A 16875-nucleotide genomic window follows, 5' to 3' on the forward strand; every position below is an offset into this window, starting at 1 on the left:
AAAATAAAACTATTCATAATCTAGTATTCAATAGCTATCTAGTTGCCATTGTAAAGAATCAGCATTGTGCTTCGTGCCTGTTTCATTTAGACCTATAAATACATACATTTCAGAGTGATATGAATTGTTTAATGTTCCTTAGTCACCTTGGACAACTGCTGTGAATAATGCACTACTTCATGAGTACCTCTGGGCCATGAGGAAGACAGGCAGAGGAACAGAAAAGGGATGTCTGTCTTTCCCTTGTCTAAGCACTCAACTCTCCCCACCGCAAATTTACCTGGTTGCTACAGACAGCCGCTTGCTTTTCATGGAGGACAAGGGGTAAAAGAAGGGAAGTGCTGGGGCCTGAGCTGTTGATCCTGAGAGCGGATTTCAGGGTCACAGGCTGTGTCCCGCCAGCACTGAGGGGCTGCAGAACCTATGCCTTCCCTAATGTGTTTGGATTTGTGTGCCCGACAGCTTGTGTGCGGCTTCCAGGTGTGGCTGGAGGTGGGTCACCTGGGAAGTGGGGGGAACGTGCCTGGCTCGCGGACACCCGGGAAAATGGTGGGGCAAGGGCCAAGGGCCGACCTAGCAACCACCTCTGCTCAGGAGAAGCGAGGAGGCGACGCCGCCGGGCGTCCCGAGCCTGGGTCCGTCCGAGTCGCCGAGGGGGCCCCGTGGGCACTTAGACGCCGCAGGGCTCGGCGGGGCGGGCGGGTGGCCTCCAGGCGGGACGCGGGGCGGCCCTCGGCAGGGGGCGCGGGTCCCACGCGCGGACAGACCCCCCAGGGTGCGGGGCTCGACCGGTACGCGCTCAGCGGTCTCAGGGCTACTTCCAACCCCTCGGAGTCGGGCAGCAGCAGGCCCGGGCGAGAGTGCGACACCACGACCCGCCTTCTGCCCCACGACTCTCGTCCTAACCCCTGACCCTGTCTTCCCCTTCCATCCGGCTCAGGCCCCGCCCCAATCTCCAGGACTGATCTCGCGATAGGGGCGCGGTCTCGCGATGCCGGCTTATGGGCGGGGCGGACCCTGAGTGGCTCGGCCCGGGGCGGCTCCGGGGGCGGCTCCGCGGGCCGCGGGAGGCGGGCGGGGCGAGTCGTCCCCGGAGCGCCATGGCCGCCGCGCGAGTTCTGCTGCTGCGGGCCCGCGTCCCGCTGCTCCCCCGACCCGGCTGCGCGGCGCTGCGCCCTTTCGCCTCGGGTGAGTGCGGGTGGGGCCGCCGCCGTAGCGCCGAGCTCGCTGAGCCCTGGGCCTCGGTCGGGTCACGTCGCGTCTGGAGCTGGCTCTGCACGTCCGCTGGGTTTACCTGCCTTGAAGGGGGTGTGCGGGAGGCGCCGCTGGAGTTGCAGGGGGCGCCCGCCCCGCGCCGCCTCCTGCCCGCCCGCCGCCCGGCCCCCTTCCTTCACCCCTGCCTCCAGCTCACCACCCAGTACCAAGTCGTGTCGGTGTCACCCCGATCTCTCTCTGACCCTCCGCTTCTGCTCCCTGGCTGTAATCAGCAATCGGTTTGGGTCTTCTGATCGCCACGCTGCGGCCGAACACTTGCTCTTCCAGTTACTCCCCAGGAAGCCCAGGGTGTAGGTACTGTGATCCCCGTGTTACCGTCCAAGACAGCAGCCACTGCACATGCAGACGCGCGCCTTTGTCTTCTCACGTTAACCCTCCTCCTCTCCAGCACCCCCAAATCTGAGCGGTGTGCCCTCCGGGCAATGGAAAGTCACCTGTGCCCGTGTGTGCCGCCCATCAGACTGTGCACTCCACTCAGCAAGGCCAGAGCTCTGTTCTGTTCACAGCTCAATTCCCCTCACCCAGTTGGCACTGAAAGAACGAATTCCTCCCTCGTTTCTGTGGAATCACAGGTCTCGTGCTGATGGAAAGAAGGCTGCTGTGGGCTGTTGTTCATTGCTGTTTTTTGTTTTTTTGTGTGTGTTTTTAAAAAAATATATCTTTATTGACTTCAGAGAGAGGAAAAGAGAGAGAGAGAGAGACAGAGAGAGAGAGAGAGAGAGAGAGAGAAACATCAATGATGAGAGAGTCATTGATCGAGCCCGCAACCCGGGCATGTGCCCTGACCAGGAATCCAACCCCGATCGCCTGGATCCTAGGTCGACGCTCAACCGCTGAGCCACGCCTGGCCTGGCCATTGCCGTTTTTTTTAACATAGGAAAGATTCAAACATCCGTGGAAGCAGAAAGTGGTACAGAGGCCACACATGTAGCTGAGAGCTGCGTGCGGCAGCCGCCGGGGACTGGTCAGGAGTCCCTCAACCCTGCCGGGATCGCTGTGTCCATGGATGAGGGTACATCCCCCCAGTTTGATGCCTATATGAATAAAAATCTCCTATTTTCTTCTTGCCCCAGGGTCTCACTTTGAGTACATCATCACAGACAAGAAGGGGAAGAACCACAACGTCGGCTTGATCCAACTGAACCGCCCCAAAGCACTCAACGCACTCTGCAATGGCCTGATCACGGAGCTCAACCAGGCGCTGGAGGCCTTCGAGAAGGACCCAGCCGTGGGAGCCATCGTCCTCACCGGCGGGGAGAAGGCATTTGCAGGTGTGGTGGGAGCATGGTGGCAGGTCACCCAGGTGTGCAAGGGTGGTCTGACCATGATCATGCTCATGGTGTGTGGTGTTGCAAACAGACTTACATATCTGAGGTAGGGTCAGAAAACCTCATACAACTTGGGGTTTATTTACATGTAAAGTGGAAAAGAGCTGGGGAACTGCCTGGATGAGGTGCTCGGTATATTTAACACTCAGGTGTGCTCTGCCAGCAAAGTAAGTTTATTCAAAGTGATTCAGGTCCTCCATAGTTAGGTATTGTGTGTTGAGGGCTCAAGTGACTGATGAATAACCTAGCCTTCTCTGAGTCCACTTCTAGTCTGTTTCTTGTCTCGTGGTCCCTCTGTATCACCTCTTTGAACACGTATCACAGAGACTTGCCACTGTCCATCACTGCACAAACCAGGTATCCCCAGGAGCCCTCATGTCTGCTCATGGTGGACACCCAGTAGCTGCCTATTGGGGTCTTTGTACTCTGGTAACTGGGGCCTCATTTCTACCAGCTGGAGCCGATATCAAGGAGATGCAGAACCAAAGATTCCAGGACTGTTACTCCACTGGGTTCTTGAGCCACTGGGACCACCTCACCCGGGTCAAGAAGCCAGTCATAGCTGCTGTCAATGGTTATGCTGTGAGTGTCAGCCTGAGTCTCCCTCTCACTCAGAATTCCTTATAGACTAGAACTTGTGAGTGTGACATATAAATGGTTTTTATTTTGAAAAGGCCTAAGTCTAGTTCCCAGACTAGTAGACCTTTCCCACTCGATGCTAACAAGCCAAGGACTGTAAGAAGAGGAGGTGTTTCAGCATCTGCTTTTGTCAGCTGATCCCCCAGTGTTCACAGTGACCCCTGTGACTCCCTGGAATGTTTCTCTCTTCTCCTATGTTAAGGGTGCACATGCTGGCTTTTTGTACAGTTTTAATGACTGACCAGCGCTGCAATATAAACTAGCCTCTTTAGCTACCTTTGAAAGCTCTGTGTCCTCTCTTTGGTGCATCAGGGTCTCCTGCAGGCGTGTACTGCTCAGAGGTGCTGGGTTTGTCATAGCCTGAAGAGAAGTGATGAGAGCATTTCAATTTGTGACTATTTAATAAGGCTCCCTTGGTGTAAGCCAGGGTCAGCGACTCAAGTTTATTGGAACAGCCATGCCCGTTGGTTTGCTCACTCCCTGTGGCCGCCTTCAAGCCCCCACAGCAGAGACCTTAGGACCCACAACCCCGAAAGTGTTTGCTGTTTGGCCCTTTACAGAGAGTGGCCAGCATCAGTCATTTGTAGGTAATTCATGGGAACACTTAACTAACTTTGCACCACTGTGTTAATCTTTGCTATACCCCAGACTATGTTTCATTTTACTAGAATATTTAAATAAGCAAATAGAGTGATTTTATGACTGGGTCCCCTGGGTGACACCTCATGTTTTGCAGCTTGGTGGCGGCTGTGAACTTGCTATGATGTGTGATATCATTTATGCTGGAGAGAAAGCCCAGTTTGCACAGCCGGAAATCCTACTAGGAACCATCCCAGGTAAAGAGGGGTGACATCTCCAGCTTAAGCTCTTCAGGTCGCTTCCCAGAGTCTGCCCACCTTGTAGGGGCTTGAGGGCTTCTCCAGGAACAGACAGAAGCACGCAGCTTGCACATGACAAGGGGCTTGGGGTTGTTGTGTGAGCACTGGATGGGCGGCTGTGTGTCTGTGCCCATTGCTCCCTCTGCCTCCTAACACATTAAGTGTAAGTGGTCACAACAGCACTCAGAGATGGCCAGGCCATGAGGGTCATGGAGCTATGCCAGCTCCTTGGGTGATGACCAGATCCTGTGTCCGATGCCATTCGGAAGGGGTGACCAAACACTGGCTTAGGGTCCTTGTAGGTTAGAAGCTCAGAACATGGTGACCAAGGGCCAGCCCTGAGAGCTTGTGCCCAAAGTGACACATGTCATATCTGCTCATGTTCCAGTGACCAGAGCAAGTTTATGGCCTCACCCAAGTTCAGCAGAGCAGGTAATCAGACCCCCATGCACAGAGGTCAACAGGAGCAGTGGGCAAATAGTGTGGCCTCTGCCCCTGGGGTCCACCTAATCAAGACTCCAGGCTTATGCCCCCAAAGGTCTCTGCCCAGAGTATCTCCTGAGCCAGACAGGGTGGGCAGGAAAGTGTATCCCTTTGGCTGAGGGTGAGGGCAGCCCCGCATGAGCTCTGCTGATCACTGGCCTCTTCCCATCCCAGTGCCAGAGGTTTGAGTCTGTTGCACTGTGGCTGTCTCCCTCAGGTGGGCTCCTTGACTTGCCCTGGTGCCCTGGATTCACCATGGGGCAGATGATTGGGCAGACTGCTCTCTTTCCAGCTTTTGGGAGGGTGTCGGGGCACGTGGAGGGGAGCATTGTTGGCTGGGCACCTACAGAGCACTGGGAGAGAAAGGGACATTCAGAATGTCCCAGGAGGCAGGAGCCCTGCTCTGGGCTCAGACCCTGAGGGGAGCAGGTCAGTTCAGAGGCTGCCCCCCAAGCTGGGTCTGAGGCTGGAAACTACAAGCTCTGTGATCTGTCTGGAATCTGACTCATGTACGAGAGGTGCTGATGCAGGAGACTGAGGTGCCAGGTAGAGGGGATTGAGCATGCAAAGGAGGCCCCCCAGGGTTTCTCGGGTCTCCTGCCTCCCCCACTGCTGGCCGCCTTGCCCCACCTGAGAGGCCCATTTTTAGCCCCTCAGAACTTTCCAGCAGTGTGTCTGCATCCTGGCTTATACTGGCCACAGAGCCAGCTGTGATCTGCAGCCTTCTGTCCTTGCAGGTGCGGGGGGCACCCAGAGGCTGACCCGTGCTGTCGGAAAGTCTCTGGCTATGGAGATGGTCCTCACTGGTGACCGGATCTCAGCCCAGGAAGCCAAGGAAGCAGGTACGGGCCAGGGTCGCCCTATAGAGCCCCCTCATGAGGAGAGGGGAGGGGTGCCTCCAGCTGCTCCTGTAGGTGATCAGCACAGTGCTTTCAGGGCTCCTGACAACCCAGGGGACTGCTACCTTTATTGACACCCCGTATGTAAAAAGAGTAGCTAAAACATACACACAGGTTACAGAGTAATGTTAAACCAAGGCATTTCCTAAAGCTCAACGTAAGCAATGGGGATTCTCTGAGACCCGACAGGCACACCCTGTCCCCGCCACTGAGTGATGTGGTTCTGTCAGAGTCGAGTGACCATAGTTGCAGCTGAGAGCATTGCCCCACCTTGAGGACAGGGTGCAACCTTTCCTGTGTTGCTGTAGCCCCTTGTTAACACCCTGAAAGACCTCTGCTCTCAAAGTGTCATCATCACTCAAAGAGAAATATAACCAGTGCTGTCTCCTCATGTTGTTCACCTTTTCGTGTTTTAGGTCTTGTAAGCAAAATTTTTCCTGTTGAGAAACTGGTCGACGAAGCCATCCGGTGTGCAGAAAAAATTGCCAGCAATTCTAAAATTATATCAGCAATGGCCAAAGAATCAGTGAATGCAGGTAGGGCTGTGCCAGGGAGGAAGGAGAGGGCCACCAGGACTGCACAGCTTCAGGGGGTAGGCTCTGAATTAGGCACCCATCCTGGACAAAAATTGTTAGGATTCTCAGTATTTTGAATTTGGCTCTTTGTAGAATTTTAGTTTCTAGTTGCTCACTCACAAATTCTGTTGAAATGTTCTGAGCTCCTGTTGGTATGGGACCAAGAATATGTCATCCTGGGGGACAGACAGAGACAGGCACTGGCTGTGCAGGGAGAAGGCCTGACATGGAACAAGTCAGCTCCTGAGAAACTCAGTTCTCCTCTGGAGCCTGAGTGAAGAGATTCTTCCTCAGCTGGTCAGGGCTGTGCAAATAGCCAGCAGCTTGGCCTAAGGGGTGCAGGCTCCCTGGACCCCCTGGGAGCACTCCCCTGGTGCAGCAGCTCCAACTAAGAATTCCCAGAGTTTTAATGTGGCCATTTATTTGCAGCGTTGAGTTAAGGTTGTCCGTTTGCTCATTGTTGCTTGCTGAGAGACAGGAGCCTGGGACAGACGTGTGCCCTCTGAGTCTGTAGTTGTCCTCAGGAAAATGGTCCTGCCTCTGGTGTTCTGCCGGCCTTAGTTTGGTGAGCTGGTACTTGTGAGGTGGCAGGACAGGGACTGCACAGAACACGCACTTAAGAGGCGGTGCTGCTACTGTGTGTGTGTGTGTGTGTGTGTGTGTGTGTGTGTCCATAGTCATGGCACCTGCTCTGACTCTGCCTTCCCCGAGGACAAATAGCTCTAGGTGCTGCCAGAAAAAGGTAGCCCAGGGCCACTCTGTTCTGGCACAGTGTTCCCTTTTCTGCTTTTCATCCTTAATTATTGTGTTTTTTTAATTTAATTTTTTTAAAAAAGTATATATTTTTTTAATATATCTTTATTGATTTCAGAGAGAGGAAGGGAGAGAGAGAGAGATAGAAACATCAGTGATGAGAGAGTCATTGATCGGCTGCATCCTGCACACCCCCGACTGGGGATCGAGCTCGCAACCCAGGCATGTGCCCTGACCTGGAATTGAACTGGATCCTAGCTTGCTACCCGGGCATGTGCCCTGGCCAGGAATTGAACCGTGATCTCCTGGATCCTAGGTTGATACTCAACCTCTGAGCCACACCTGGCTGGGCCTTAATTATTGTTTTTTAATACTTAATTTATTTTTTAATTTTTATTGATTTGAGAGAGAGAGAGAGAAACATTGATCTGCTGTCCTCATTTATGCATCATTGGTTGTTTTGTTTGTATGTGCCCTGACCAGCGTTGGAACCTGCAACCTTGGCGTATCCAGATGCTCTAACCAACTGAGCTACCTGGCCAGGGCCTTTAATACTTTTAAAGTACAATTTTATGGGCTGCCTCAGATCCTCTGTGATTGGACAGTTTACGTTCCACCTTTCATGCAGTTTCTCGCCCTCTCTTCCAGGAGAGGAACTGAGCTGGGGCGTCAGGGCTTCCCAGGCCACATTTTAAATCAGGTTTAAGTACAGGGGCTGTGGAGACTTTTTCCTGTCACCACAGAGAAGTACTCCCAGCTCCAGCATCTCCATAACAGCAGGGTTTTCTTTTTCAGCTTTTGAAATGACATTAACAGAGGGAAATAAGTTGGAAAAGAAACTCTTCTATTCAACTTTTGCTACCGTGAGTAAACAACATTCAAGTAAAGACTCTTACATCTTCCAGCCATACATGCTGCTGAGAATTTCCTCGTAGATTTTATCGCCCAGCCCCACTCCCCTTTGGTCAGAGCTGCTAGCGCCAGTAGTTGGGTCGGGGGCTCGATCAGTGTGTGGAAGTTCAGAAGGACAGACAGAGCCAGGGCCGTTTCCTATCACGAGAGCACTTCCGAATTGGCTCTTAAATGCAGTCTGTTTACCCATGATTTCCTGTCACTCCAGTCACTTGGAATGGGGTTTAGGGCAATGTTTTCTAGGATTTCTGCCAGCGATGTAAAGAAAATCATTCTTCTAACAGTCATTCAAATTCATCTCTTTTATTACCGGGTCATATATATGTGTTTTATGAAAAAAAGATAAGAAATTGCTTTGGCTCTTGAGGAAGTGAAGATGTGTGTGTGCCTGTGTGTGTGTGCGCGTGCATGTGCACACACATGTGCACACACACATGTACACACAGGAAAAGATGCAGAGGTAGAGTAGGTTCCTGCCCCGTGACACCCCAGGTACTGCTGAATCCAGGTGATGATTTGGCAAATGATTCAGATAGCGTGCATCTGAGGTTCTCAGTAGATGAGACTTTATTTGACTCACACGTTCGTGGTTCCTAAGTGAACGTCGTGGGGTGAGGGGGTGGTGTGAAAACACCCATTCCCAGGCCGGCCCTACTCTAAAGTCAGGGGATCTGGACCATTCCCGGGTTTCCGGAATCCTCCCTGTCCTCCCACCTGTGAGTGTGGAGAGCCTGTGCCTGACCCACTAGGATATGTGACATCCAGCTCAGCTTTATTCTCTCTCCCACCAGGACGACCGGAAAGAAGGGATGACCGCATTCGTGGAAAAGAGAAAGGCCAACTTCAAAGACCAGTAAGAACTGCTGCCTCAGCCTTAAAACCTCCATTGAAAGGAAAAATAGTTTTAGAACAAATAAACTCTCTTTTAAAGGGCAGTGTAGGTGACGTGCACTTTCTCTTCGATGGTGCTGGGTCGTGAGAATCAGTGTGTGGAACATGTTCGCTTTCTGACCTGAGCTTCTTAATCAACAGTTCCACTCATGAGCCTTCAGTGTATTTAAGTTTTTACTTGATTTAGAAACTGAGAGATGTTTCAGTGCCAAACTGTCCCTTTGTACAGCACATTGCATTCAGGCAGGGCACGTCCCCTGTTTGGCTGCCTGTAGTTGAGAGTTGGTAAAAGTGACTCAGAGGGCAGGCTTGGCTGGTGGCTCTTTAAAGAGACTTACTGTTCACTAAATGACAGACTTCAAGTCACATTACCCCTCTCTTTTAATCCTCTCTAAAGTTGAATGTCCTAGCAATTCTTTAAACTTTTTTTTTGTCATTATAAGTGACAACATTCACACAGAAGTCCTTAAAGTAAGCCACCCCTGGCACACTCCTAGGGAAACACTGTTAACGGGCATGCAGCCTTCTAGAGATTTTTTGGTGCCTACACATGTCCACACGTGCACACACATTCACTCACACATGCTCGCACACACGTGCTCGCACACACATGCACAAGTGTATAGTTCAGTTTTCTTTTTACAGAAATGGGGTTCCATGCTCACCCTCTGCAAAGCACACTCATTATCTGTGTCTGTCACACCGCCGCACCCTCTTCTCTTCTTTGACTAGAAATCTTTTTTTTTTTTTGATCTTTACTGATTTCAGAGAGAGGAAGAGAGAGAGATAGAAACATCAATGATAAGTCATTGATTGGCTGTCTCCTGCACGCCCCCTACTGAGGGTTGAGCCTGCAACCCGGGCATGTGCCCTGACCGGGAATTGAACCTTGATTTCCTGGATCATAGGTCAGTGCTCAACTGCTGAACCACGCCCGCCGAACTAGAATTCTTTTTAATTGTGGTAATATATATATAACATAAAATTGACCATTTTAAAATGTACGTTTCAGTGGCATTAAGTGTGTTTGCAGAGTCCTGCAGCAATCACCACCGTCCACCTCCGAACTGTTTCTTCAACCCAAACAAGCTGTATCCCCATTAACTCCAGCTCCCCTTTCCCCACCCCCCACCCACCCCACAACCTCTACACTACTTTCTTCCTGTTTCTGTGAATTTAGTATAATGTTTTCAAGGTTCATCAAGGTCGCAACATGTAATAGTTTCTTTTCATTGCTCAATAGAATTCCTGCTAGCATTCTTTTAAATGGCCCTGGAATGTTTTATGATATTGGTATGTTTGGCTAATTGACTTTTTCCCTGGTGTTGAGTATTTAGATTGCATCCAGTTTCTTAGTTTTCGGAACTATCACTGATAACACTGGTGAATGTTGTGTGCATGAAACCTTGCTCTTAAGTGGAGCATATCTGAGATTGTGAGAAGTGAGTCTGCACGTTGCAGGGCTGTGCAAGTGGGAATTCGGGCTGTACGTCAGCAGGGCCTCTTCTCAGTGCTGGGCTGGCTGAGTCTCCAAGACTGATGTCAGGACTACTTGCATCTGAATCCCATTTCCAGGCCTGGATTAGAGCTGGTGCATGCATTGTGTAGGAGATGCCTGAACAGACCTGTGTGTGGTGGCTGTCATATTTAGTGCCATTTGCTGTGGGAGACAGAGTTTATGTACCAAGGTCCCTCTGGGGGCTTCAGACTCTAGGAGGGCCAGCCACATCCCCTGGATTGCTGTGCATTGTCAGACACCTCACAGGACACTGGGTGGCGGAGTGACCCTAGTTATAGGAAACCACCCCTGCCCCCACTGAACATCTGCCATTTAATTCTCACATCACAGCCCAGCTCAGAACTCTGGACCCTCCATCTTAAACCAGGCTCTCAGATAAACATCCAATGGGAGAGTCACACAAGTCCTGGGGTATGGGACCAAGACCCATGTCCTCCTACCACTTGGGAGGGCTTCACAGGTGAAGGGGCAGTAACTGCCCTAGATGAGAGCCCCCAAGCCTCAGAACATCCTCAGACCCTCCAAGGTGAGGCACTCCGGGGACCCCACTGGTTTTCCATACTGATGCATGCAGCAGAGCAACTTAACAGATGGGCTGAGGTTAGGGGGGGTGAGGCCCTGCTGGCTGCCACCTGCCCCCAAGTCCTACCCCATCATACTTGCTCTGTGGAGATGGTTCCACCTGTCAGGGCAACAGTGGGTTAGGCCACTTCCTGCTGGGCAGGCAGCAGTGAGTACTCAGGTAGTTGGGCAGGTGAGCAGGGCAACCCTCCAAGGTGAGGCTTGAGGAGGCAGAGCAGGGAGGGCTAAGGGCCCACTGGGGCTCAGCAAGAGCCCATCTGTAGGCTGGGCAATGAGTTTGGTGGTGGGTTCTTAAGCGAGGGTTTGACCAGGCCAGTGCACTCACGGGCACATGTGCTGGTGTCTGCCCCACAGCCTGAGTGGGGGGAGAGGGTTGGGAGAGAACAGACACAGGGCTCTGGAGGCCAAGGGCAGTGCCACAGGGTACAGGAGCCACCTGCGTTAGTCAGCTATTGCTGCATAACAAATGATCCCTAAATTTAGGGCCTTAACCCTAAATCAGTTATTCTTTCTGACAGTCTATGTGGGTCAGGAATCCAGACAGGCTACAGTGGCTCTCAGCTGGTGGGTGGTGCTGGAGAGAGCCCCATCTAGGTGCTCCTAGCACACAGACCGAGTCCCCACCCCCCACCCCCGCCAGTCCTCCCTGTCCCCTCCAGGGCGGGTAGGCTCCGGGAGTAAGTCCACCACCTGGCCGCCACCCCAGGACACCAAGCGGGGTGGGAAGCCCCGACCCCAAACACACAGCGGTGTCAGGGTCTTGAACCTGGTGAGGGGCTGGACTGTATGTCACCCCACCTCTCCCACCACACCCTAGCGCAGCGCCCTGCTTCCAGCTCCAGCGGCCCCGCCCCGCCCCGCAGGCCCCGCCCCTGCCCCGCCCCTTCCTCCCGCAAGCATGGTGGTGCTGAAGGGCATCCCAGCGCTGCTGTCCCCAGAGCTGCTGTACGTCCTTGCTCGGATGGGGCACGGAGACACAATCGGTGAGTCGGCAGGGGACACAGCCTGGGGATCGGGAACCCCCACCCTCAGGGCAGAAGTAAGAGGAGGCTCGCCAGGGTGGTGGTGGGGGCTCCCCCGGGAGTCCTGGACCCAGCTGTTTCCGTGCGGAAGAGTGGGGTCAGGTGAGGGCATCGAGTAGGACTCCACCCCCGCCCACGTGGCTGCGGCTGGCCCCGGCCCCAGCCCAGGCTTTGGTTGGCCCCAGGCGGTCACGAGGACGTGTCCCTTGACCCGGCTGGGCTCCGTTGGGGGAGGTGCCTGACGGCCTTGGTTCCCTCAGGCCCAGTGTGCTGCTCTTTCTCGAGACCCCTCCCCAGATGGCCCCCAAGCAGTCACATCCCCCTGTGCCTGAGGCTGCTTCCCTTTAACTGGGGCCGTGGGCTGGATTCAGGGTGAAGGCTGCGGGTCCCAAGCTCCGCCTTCGTCCTGGTAACAACTGCACAGTTTCTCCTACGCCTGGTAACTCCCTCTCCTCCCAGGCCTTGGGTTTCCCACCCCTCCCCCTCTCCCTGTAGGGAGCGGGTGAGGCCAGTGGGCGTGGCCTGGCATGTGCCATCGGTTACCCCACTGTCCGCGTCCACCCATGCGGAGCCGGGATGTCTAACGCAGCTGGCTCTTCAGTTCTTGCAGACGTGAACTTCCCCACCTCCTCCATCTGCAAGTGTGGCCCAGAGGAGATCCGCGCAGATGGTGAGCGTGCCACCTCCTGCAAGGCGGGGTTAGGGCGGGTGGGCAGTGGTCCTGGCTCCAGCTCCCCAGGCGCTACAGCTCTGCCCCCACCTCCACCGTTCCCCAAGCACTCACCAGTGACCCATGTGCCAGGGCCCTCAGGATGTTCCCCGCAGCCCCCAGCCCCCAGAGGTGACCTGGGCCTCCTGCTCCATTTCAGATATCACTTGGTGACTTCTTGAAAATGGGAAAATAGAAGCTAAGCACCTTGCTGGCTGACTGAGCAGTGGTTTCCCCCTCCTCCCCCAGGTCAGGTCAGGTGTTCAGCCTTTACCCTGACATAAAAATCCCAATTCTCGTACCTGGCCTCACAGGCTCCAGTTGTCCACATGTTCAAAGACCCTCTGACCCTCACCAGTGGATGGGAGGTGAGGCTGGGAGGGACCTTGAGCCAGGTCCCAGAGGTGATGGTAGGAGCAGAATTAGCAGTACTGAGAGTAAGGGGGCCATGAGCTGAGGACCCCATCCTGACCCAGTGGCTTTGGCTACCACTTCCCACTCAGGGAGCTAAACTGATGTGCCTTAGATCCTGGGTCAGGTGACTCCGGATGCTCTCCTTCCCAAGGAAGGTGGGACAGGGTGGGCCATGGGAAAAGCCAGAATGATGGAACATAAGGAGTGTTTAAGTAAATCACAGCACAGCCACCAAAAGAGACACACACTGCTCATTAGTGGAGAGCAAGCAAGTAGGACTCAGAGTCAAACAGTCAGAAAAGTCTCATCATGTAGAAATGCAAAGAAAAAGGGCAGAAGAAGATGAACTTCGATGGTAGCGGGGTTTCCTTTATATGTGGTAAGATTACAGCCAGTTCTTTCTTTTCATAGGCTTCTGTGTTTCCCGATTTTGTACAATGAGCATGTGTTACTTGAACAATCAGAAACCCACTTTATGGAAGAGCAAGGGCCTGGGAGTCAAGTGAGACAGGTTTAGGGCCACATTGGGCAAGAGAGGCCTCTTTCCAGACTCCAGTGTCCTTGTCATAGGCTAAAGGTGGCAACTCCGGGCCTCTGGGGTCAAGGAGGTAGCCAGGCACCCCTCCTGGTGGATAGGTGTTTTGAGGTTACAGCCAACAACCTGCATGGTGCAGAGTAAAGGGGATGGTCAGGGCTGGCCCAGTTCCAGAACAATGACAGGTGCAGTGGCCGAGGCGAGGAGACATCAGTGTGACCTTGATGGGTGTCAGCAGGTGGGCAGCAGTTGCCTGTGGTCCCTCTGTTCTAAGCCCAAGTCTGTCCCTGCTGGTTTAGTGAGGCCCAGTGTGAAAGATTTGCCCAGACGAGGCCACCAGGTGGCGCTGTGGGCAGCTGGGTTGGGAGGGTCGGAGTCTGAGGCCAGCACTCTCTACCCTCAGGCCTGGGCATCCCGCAGCTCCTGAAGGCCATGCTGAAACTGCTGCCACTGGACACCTATGTGGAGAGCCCGGTGAGGGCCCCTTTTCCAGACCTCAGAGGACCTACTTGCCATGGTGGGGGCATGTGTCCCCAAAGGATTCTCACCCTGATCAGAGGAGCCCTAACCATCACCCAACAAAGGGGGCCTGGAAGTACCTAGAGAAGCTGGATGGATGGGCCCCTGAGCTGACCCCTCTATCCCCAGGCTGCTGTGATGGAGCTGGTGTCCAGCGACAGGGAAAGGGGCCTCCAGACCCCGGTGTGGTGGAGCTACCAGTCCATCCTCTTGGAGGCTGGCTGCTCGGTAAGCTTGCTGCCCCCACTGGGAATGGGGTTGGGACCCTCTGCACCTCTTTGGAGGCCTGGGAGGAAGGGAAGACGTGCCCCAAACTCTGCCCCACGGTTGTGTGAGCGCCTACTCACCCACAGCAGAAGAGTGACCCTGGGGGTGTGGCTTCCCCCTGCCCCCAGCCTCTTACATGCTCCCAGGATCTTCACCTGTCTACCCGGGAGCCTTCACCAACCTCAGCCTCTCCAAGTGGAGCTGAGGCAAGTAGGATACCCCAGGCCCCCATCTTGTAGTCAGACGCCTGGTCTGATTCTGTGTGTCATTTCCCACCCCATCCCACCCAGCAAGGGGTCAGGCCTGTCCTCCCAGGACCACCCACACAGGCAGGTCTTGGGCAGGACCTACCTGAAGAGAGGACACCTGGTCTCCCATCCTGGACAGTGGCTCCCCTACCCCACCCCCTGGGGCAGATCAGAGGGGCTCAGGGGCCCCAGGCAGGCAGCCACCAAGCACAGCAGGCATCTCACCCACCACAGCCTGCCTGTCTCTCTCCCCTGAGTCCCTGGTCCTTACAGGTAGGAGGCCGAGTATCCTTGGAACCCCGGCCTGGAGAACTAGAGAAATGAAGCTCAGAGAGACCATGCCCCTTGATGCCCCTGTTGGGCCCATGAGGGTTTCTGGGCAACCACACTGGTTTTGTCTTCCAGAGCCCCCTAGCGAAGATAGAGAGGTTTGAGTTTTATGAGCAGGCCAAGAAGGCTTTTGCTGTTGTAGCAACTGGGTAAGTTCTCGCTGGATCCACTGGGTCCTGATGGGTTGGCTGGGTCCAACTGGGTCTGGGCTGGGTGTGAGGCCCTCCCCCTCCCCACTCCAGAACTCCCCCCACCCTCTGCTCAGCCCCTGCCCCACTGAGAGAGATGGGCCCCAGGGAATAGGGGAGCTGAGCTGTCCAGCTGGTGGTGCAGAGCAGGGGTCTGGGCACTCTGGCCTGGCTCAGTGCTCAGCTCAGCTCCTTATGCAGGGAGACGGCCCTCTACGGAAACCTCATCCTCAAGAAGGGAGTGCTGGCCCCCGAAGACCTGTTCTAGGCTGGTGAAGAGTCAGGACCCCTAAATCCAACAACCCCACCAGCAGGCCCTGCCCAGCCTAGCAGCACCCAGACCTCACCCAGCCAGGGCTTGGGCACAGGCAGGTCCTTGGGGCGGGGGGAGGGGTGCTGACAGGCTGGGATTCTCTTGATCTGAAAAATGATGGAAAAGTGTAACGACTCGTCAACGTTCAGTCCAAAGTCTTAAACAACACACCATTCTCACTCAGAGGCTTGTTTGTGCCCAGGGCAGGGAGGCTGCTGGCTCCCCAGAGGGTAGCCTCCAGATGGCCGAGATGGAGCCTCAGGTGGGAAGTAAGGCCTCCACCTCCCAATAGGTTTGGGCCTCCTGACTCAGTGAGTCCCTGGATTTGAGACGAGCTCACACAGGTAGATACCCTAAGGATCTAGGAACCTGGGGACCAGGGCAGGGGCCCTGGGTTGGGGGCTGTGGTAACTCAGTACACTGCAGAAGGCCTGGAGGTGGGTCCAATGGCTGTCCAGATGGCCCTGAGTGGGGTGGAGGCTTCTGCATCAGTCCTTCAGGCTGTAGACTCGGGTGGTCCTTAGAGAGGGGACCAAGGCCCTTCAGGCCAAAGGCAGAAGGGCAGGTGGCAGGGGCTACTCAGGAGGCAGTGCTGGTGGGATGGGGTGGGGCAGCCCTGGGTGGAGGACTCGAGCTGTCTGGGGTGCCGGCTGGGCCCCACGCCTGTGTTCCCTCAGCCCAGTGGCTGAGTGCCTGCTGAATAGGAAGAAGCCTGAGCTATCCTGGGAAATGGGGGGGTGCGAAGGATGGGAGGATAAGGGCTGCCCAGGCAGAGGGCTGGCCCAAAGGGGAGCCTGTGAGGTTGCGGTGGCACTTCGCGAGATGCTCAGACTGGGTCTCGGTAGAAGAAATTCCACCAGCCACTGTCCTGGACTCTAGGTTCTCTCCCTGAGATCCTTCTTCCTCCAGATCTTCCTCCAGCCATGTGAATGTGGGAGCTGGGATGACTGGGGCTCCTGGGTCTCTGTCCCTCAGGGCCTGACAGAGGCTCCGGGGTGGGGGCTGGGGGGCTGGCAAACCCATTGAGTGGAGATCTGGGGCTCAGCCTTGGGAAAAAAACCCTGTTCTGAGCCCATCACTACCAGGCCTTAAGCTCAGACCCCATGGTCACTGCTGGCCACACCAGGGTCTTTCTTTAAACAGCTTTATTGAGTTTTAATTGGCACATGATAAACTACACATTTCAAGTATACAATTAAATATATGTGGACATCTCCTTGGCCAGTGTGGCTCAGTTGTTTGGGTGTCATCCTGTGCACAGAAATGTCACGGGTTCAATTCCCTGTTAAGGCACATGTCTGGGTTGCGGGTTCGATCCCTGGTGGGGTCTTGTGCAGGAGGCAGCTGATTGGTGTTTTGCTCTCACATCAATGTTTCTTTCCCCTTCTAAAAAAAAAAAAAAATCTTTAAAATATATTTATATATTTGAATGTTGTCTACACTTGAGAGAACCATGCAGCACCTCTGTCACCCTGCATCTCCTGTCCCCCCACCTAGTCTACTTTCTGTCAGAACAGGTCAGTTTGCACATTCTGGAATGTCACATGAGTGGGACAGTGTGTGCTCTGTTGGCTGGCTCCTTGGACTCAACGGTTG

General features: G+C 54.4%; 2 protein-coding genes across 3 annotated transcripts; both read left to right on the top strand.

The window, feature by feature from the left end:
• The first annotated feature begins 1029 nt into the window (after positions 1 to 1029).
• ECHS1 (enoyl-CoA hydratase, short chain 1) lies at positions 1030 to 8677 on the top strand. 2 transcript variants are annotated; one of them, XM_081159023.1, is made up of 8 exons: positions 1030 to 1188; positions 2349 to 2546; positions 3058 to 3185; positions 3979 to 4078; positions 5341 to 5445; positions 5919 to 6038; positions 7626 to 7693; positions 8534 to 8677. In XM_081159023.1, exons 1-8 carry the CDS (start codon positions 1101 to 1103, stop codon positions 8597 to 8599), a joined length of 873 nt encoding a protein of 290 aa, XP_081015149.1. In that variant the 5' UTR covers positions 1030 to 1100; the 3' UTR covers positions 8600 to 8677. The 2 variants fall into 2 exon arrangements, with proteins under 2 accessions (XP_081015149.1, XP_081015150.1); XM_081159024.1 differs by lacking the exon at positions 5919 to 6038.
• Positions 8678 to 11616: 2939 nt separating this feature from the next.
• Positions 11617 to 16667, top strand: FUOM (fucose mutarotase). Its single transcript, XM_081159031.1, has 6 exons — positions 11617 to 11717; positions 12358 to 12426; positions 13818 to 13888; positions 14063 to 14161; positions 14854 to 14927; positions 15168 to 16667. The coding sequence occupies exons 1-6, from the start codon at positions 11633 to 11635 to the stop codon at positions 15232 to 15234; spliced, it is 465 nt and encodes a 154-aa protein (XP_081015157.1). The 5' UTR covers positions 11617 to 11632; the 3' UTR covers positions 15235 to 16667.
• The last annotated feature ends 208 nt before the right edge of the window (positions 16668 to 16875 follow it).

This window comes from Miniopterus schreibersii (assembly GCF_964146895.1).
Source record: "Miniopterus schreibersii genome assembly, chromosome: 14".
NCBI lineage: Eukaryota > Metazoa > Chordata > Mammalia > Chiroptera > Miniopteridae > Miniopterus > Miniopterus schreibersii.

Bases quoted from the DNA above. Each gene is read 5' to 3' on its own strand.
- FUOM (XM_081159031.1), top strand. From the start codon at position 11,633: ATGGTGGTGCTGAAGGGCATCCCAGCGCTGCTGTCCCCAGAGCTGCTG. The intron at 12,427-13,817 runs GTGAGCGTGCCA...CTCTACCCTCAG, and splicing joins AGAGGAGATCCGCGCAGATG to GCCTGGGCATCCCGCAGCTC. The intron at 13,889-14,062 runs GTGAGGGCCCCT...CTCTATCCCCAG, and splicing joins ACACCTATGTGGAGAGCCCG to GCTGCTGTGATGGAGCTGGT.
- ECHS1 (XM_081159023.1), top strand. From the start codon at position 1,101: ATGGCCGCCGCGCGAGTTCTGCTGCTGCGGGCCCGCGTCCCGCTGCTC. The intron at 6,039-7,625 runs GTAGGGCTGTGC...TTTCTTTTTCAG, and splicing joins CAAAGAATCAGTGAATGCAG to CTTTTGAAATGACATTAACA. The intron at 7,694-8,533 runs GTGAGTAAACAA...CTCTCCCACCAG, and splicing joins TCTATTCAACTTTTGCTACC to GACGACCGGAAAGAAGGGAT.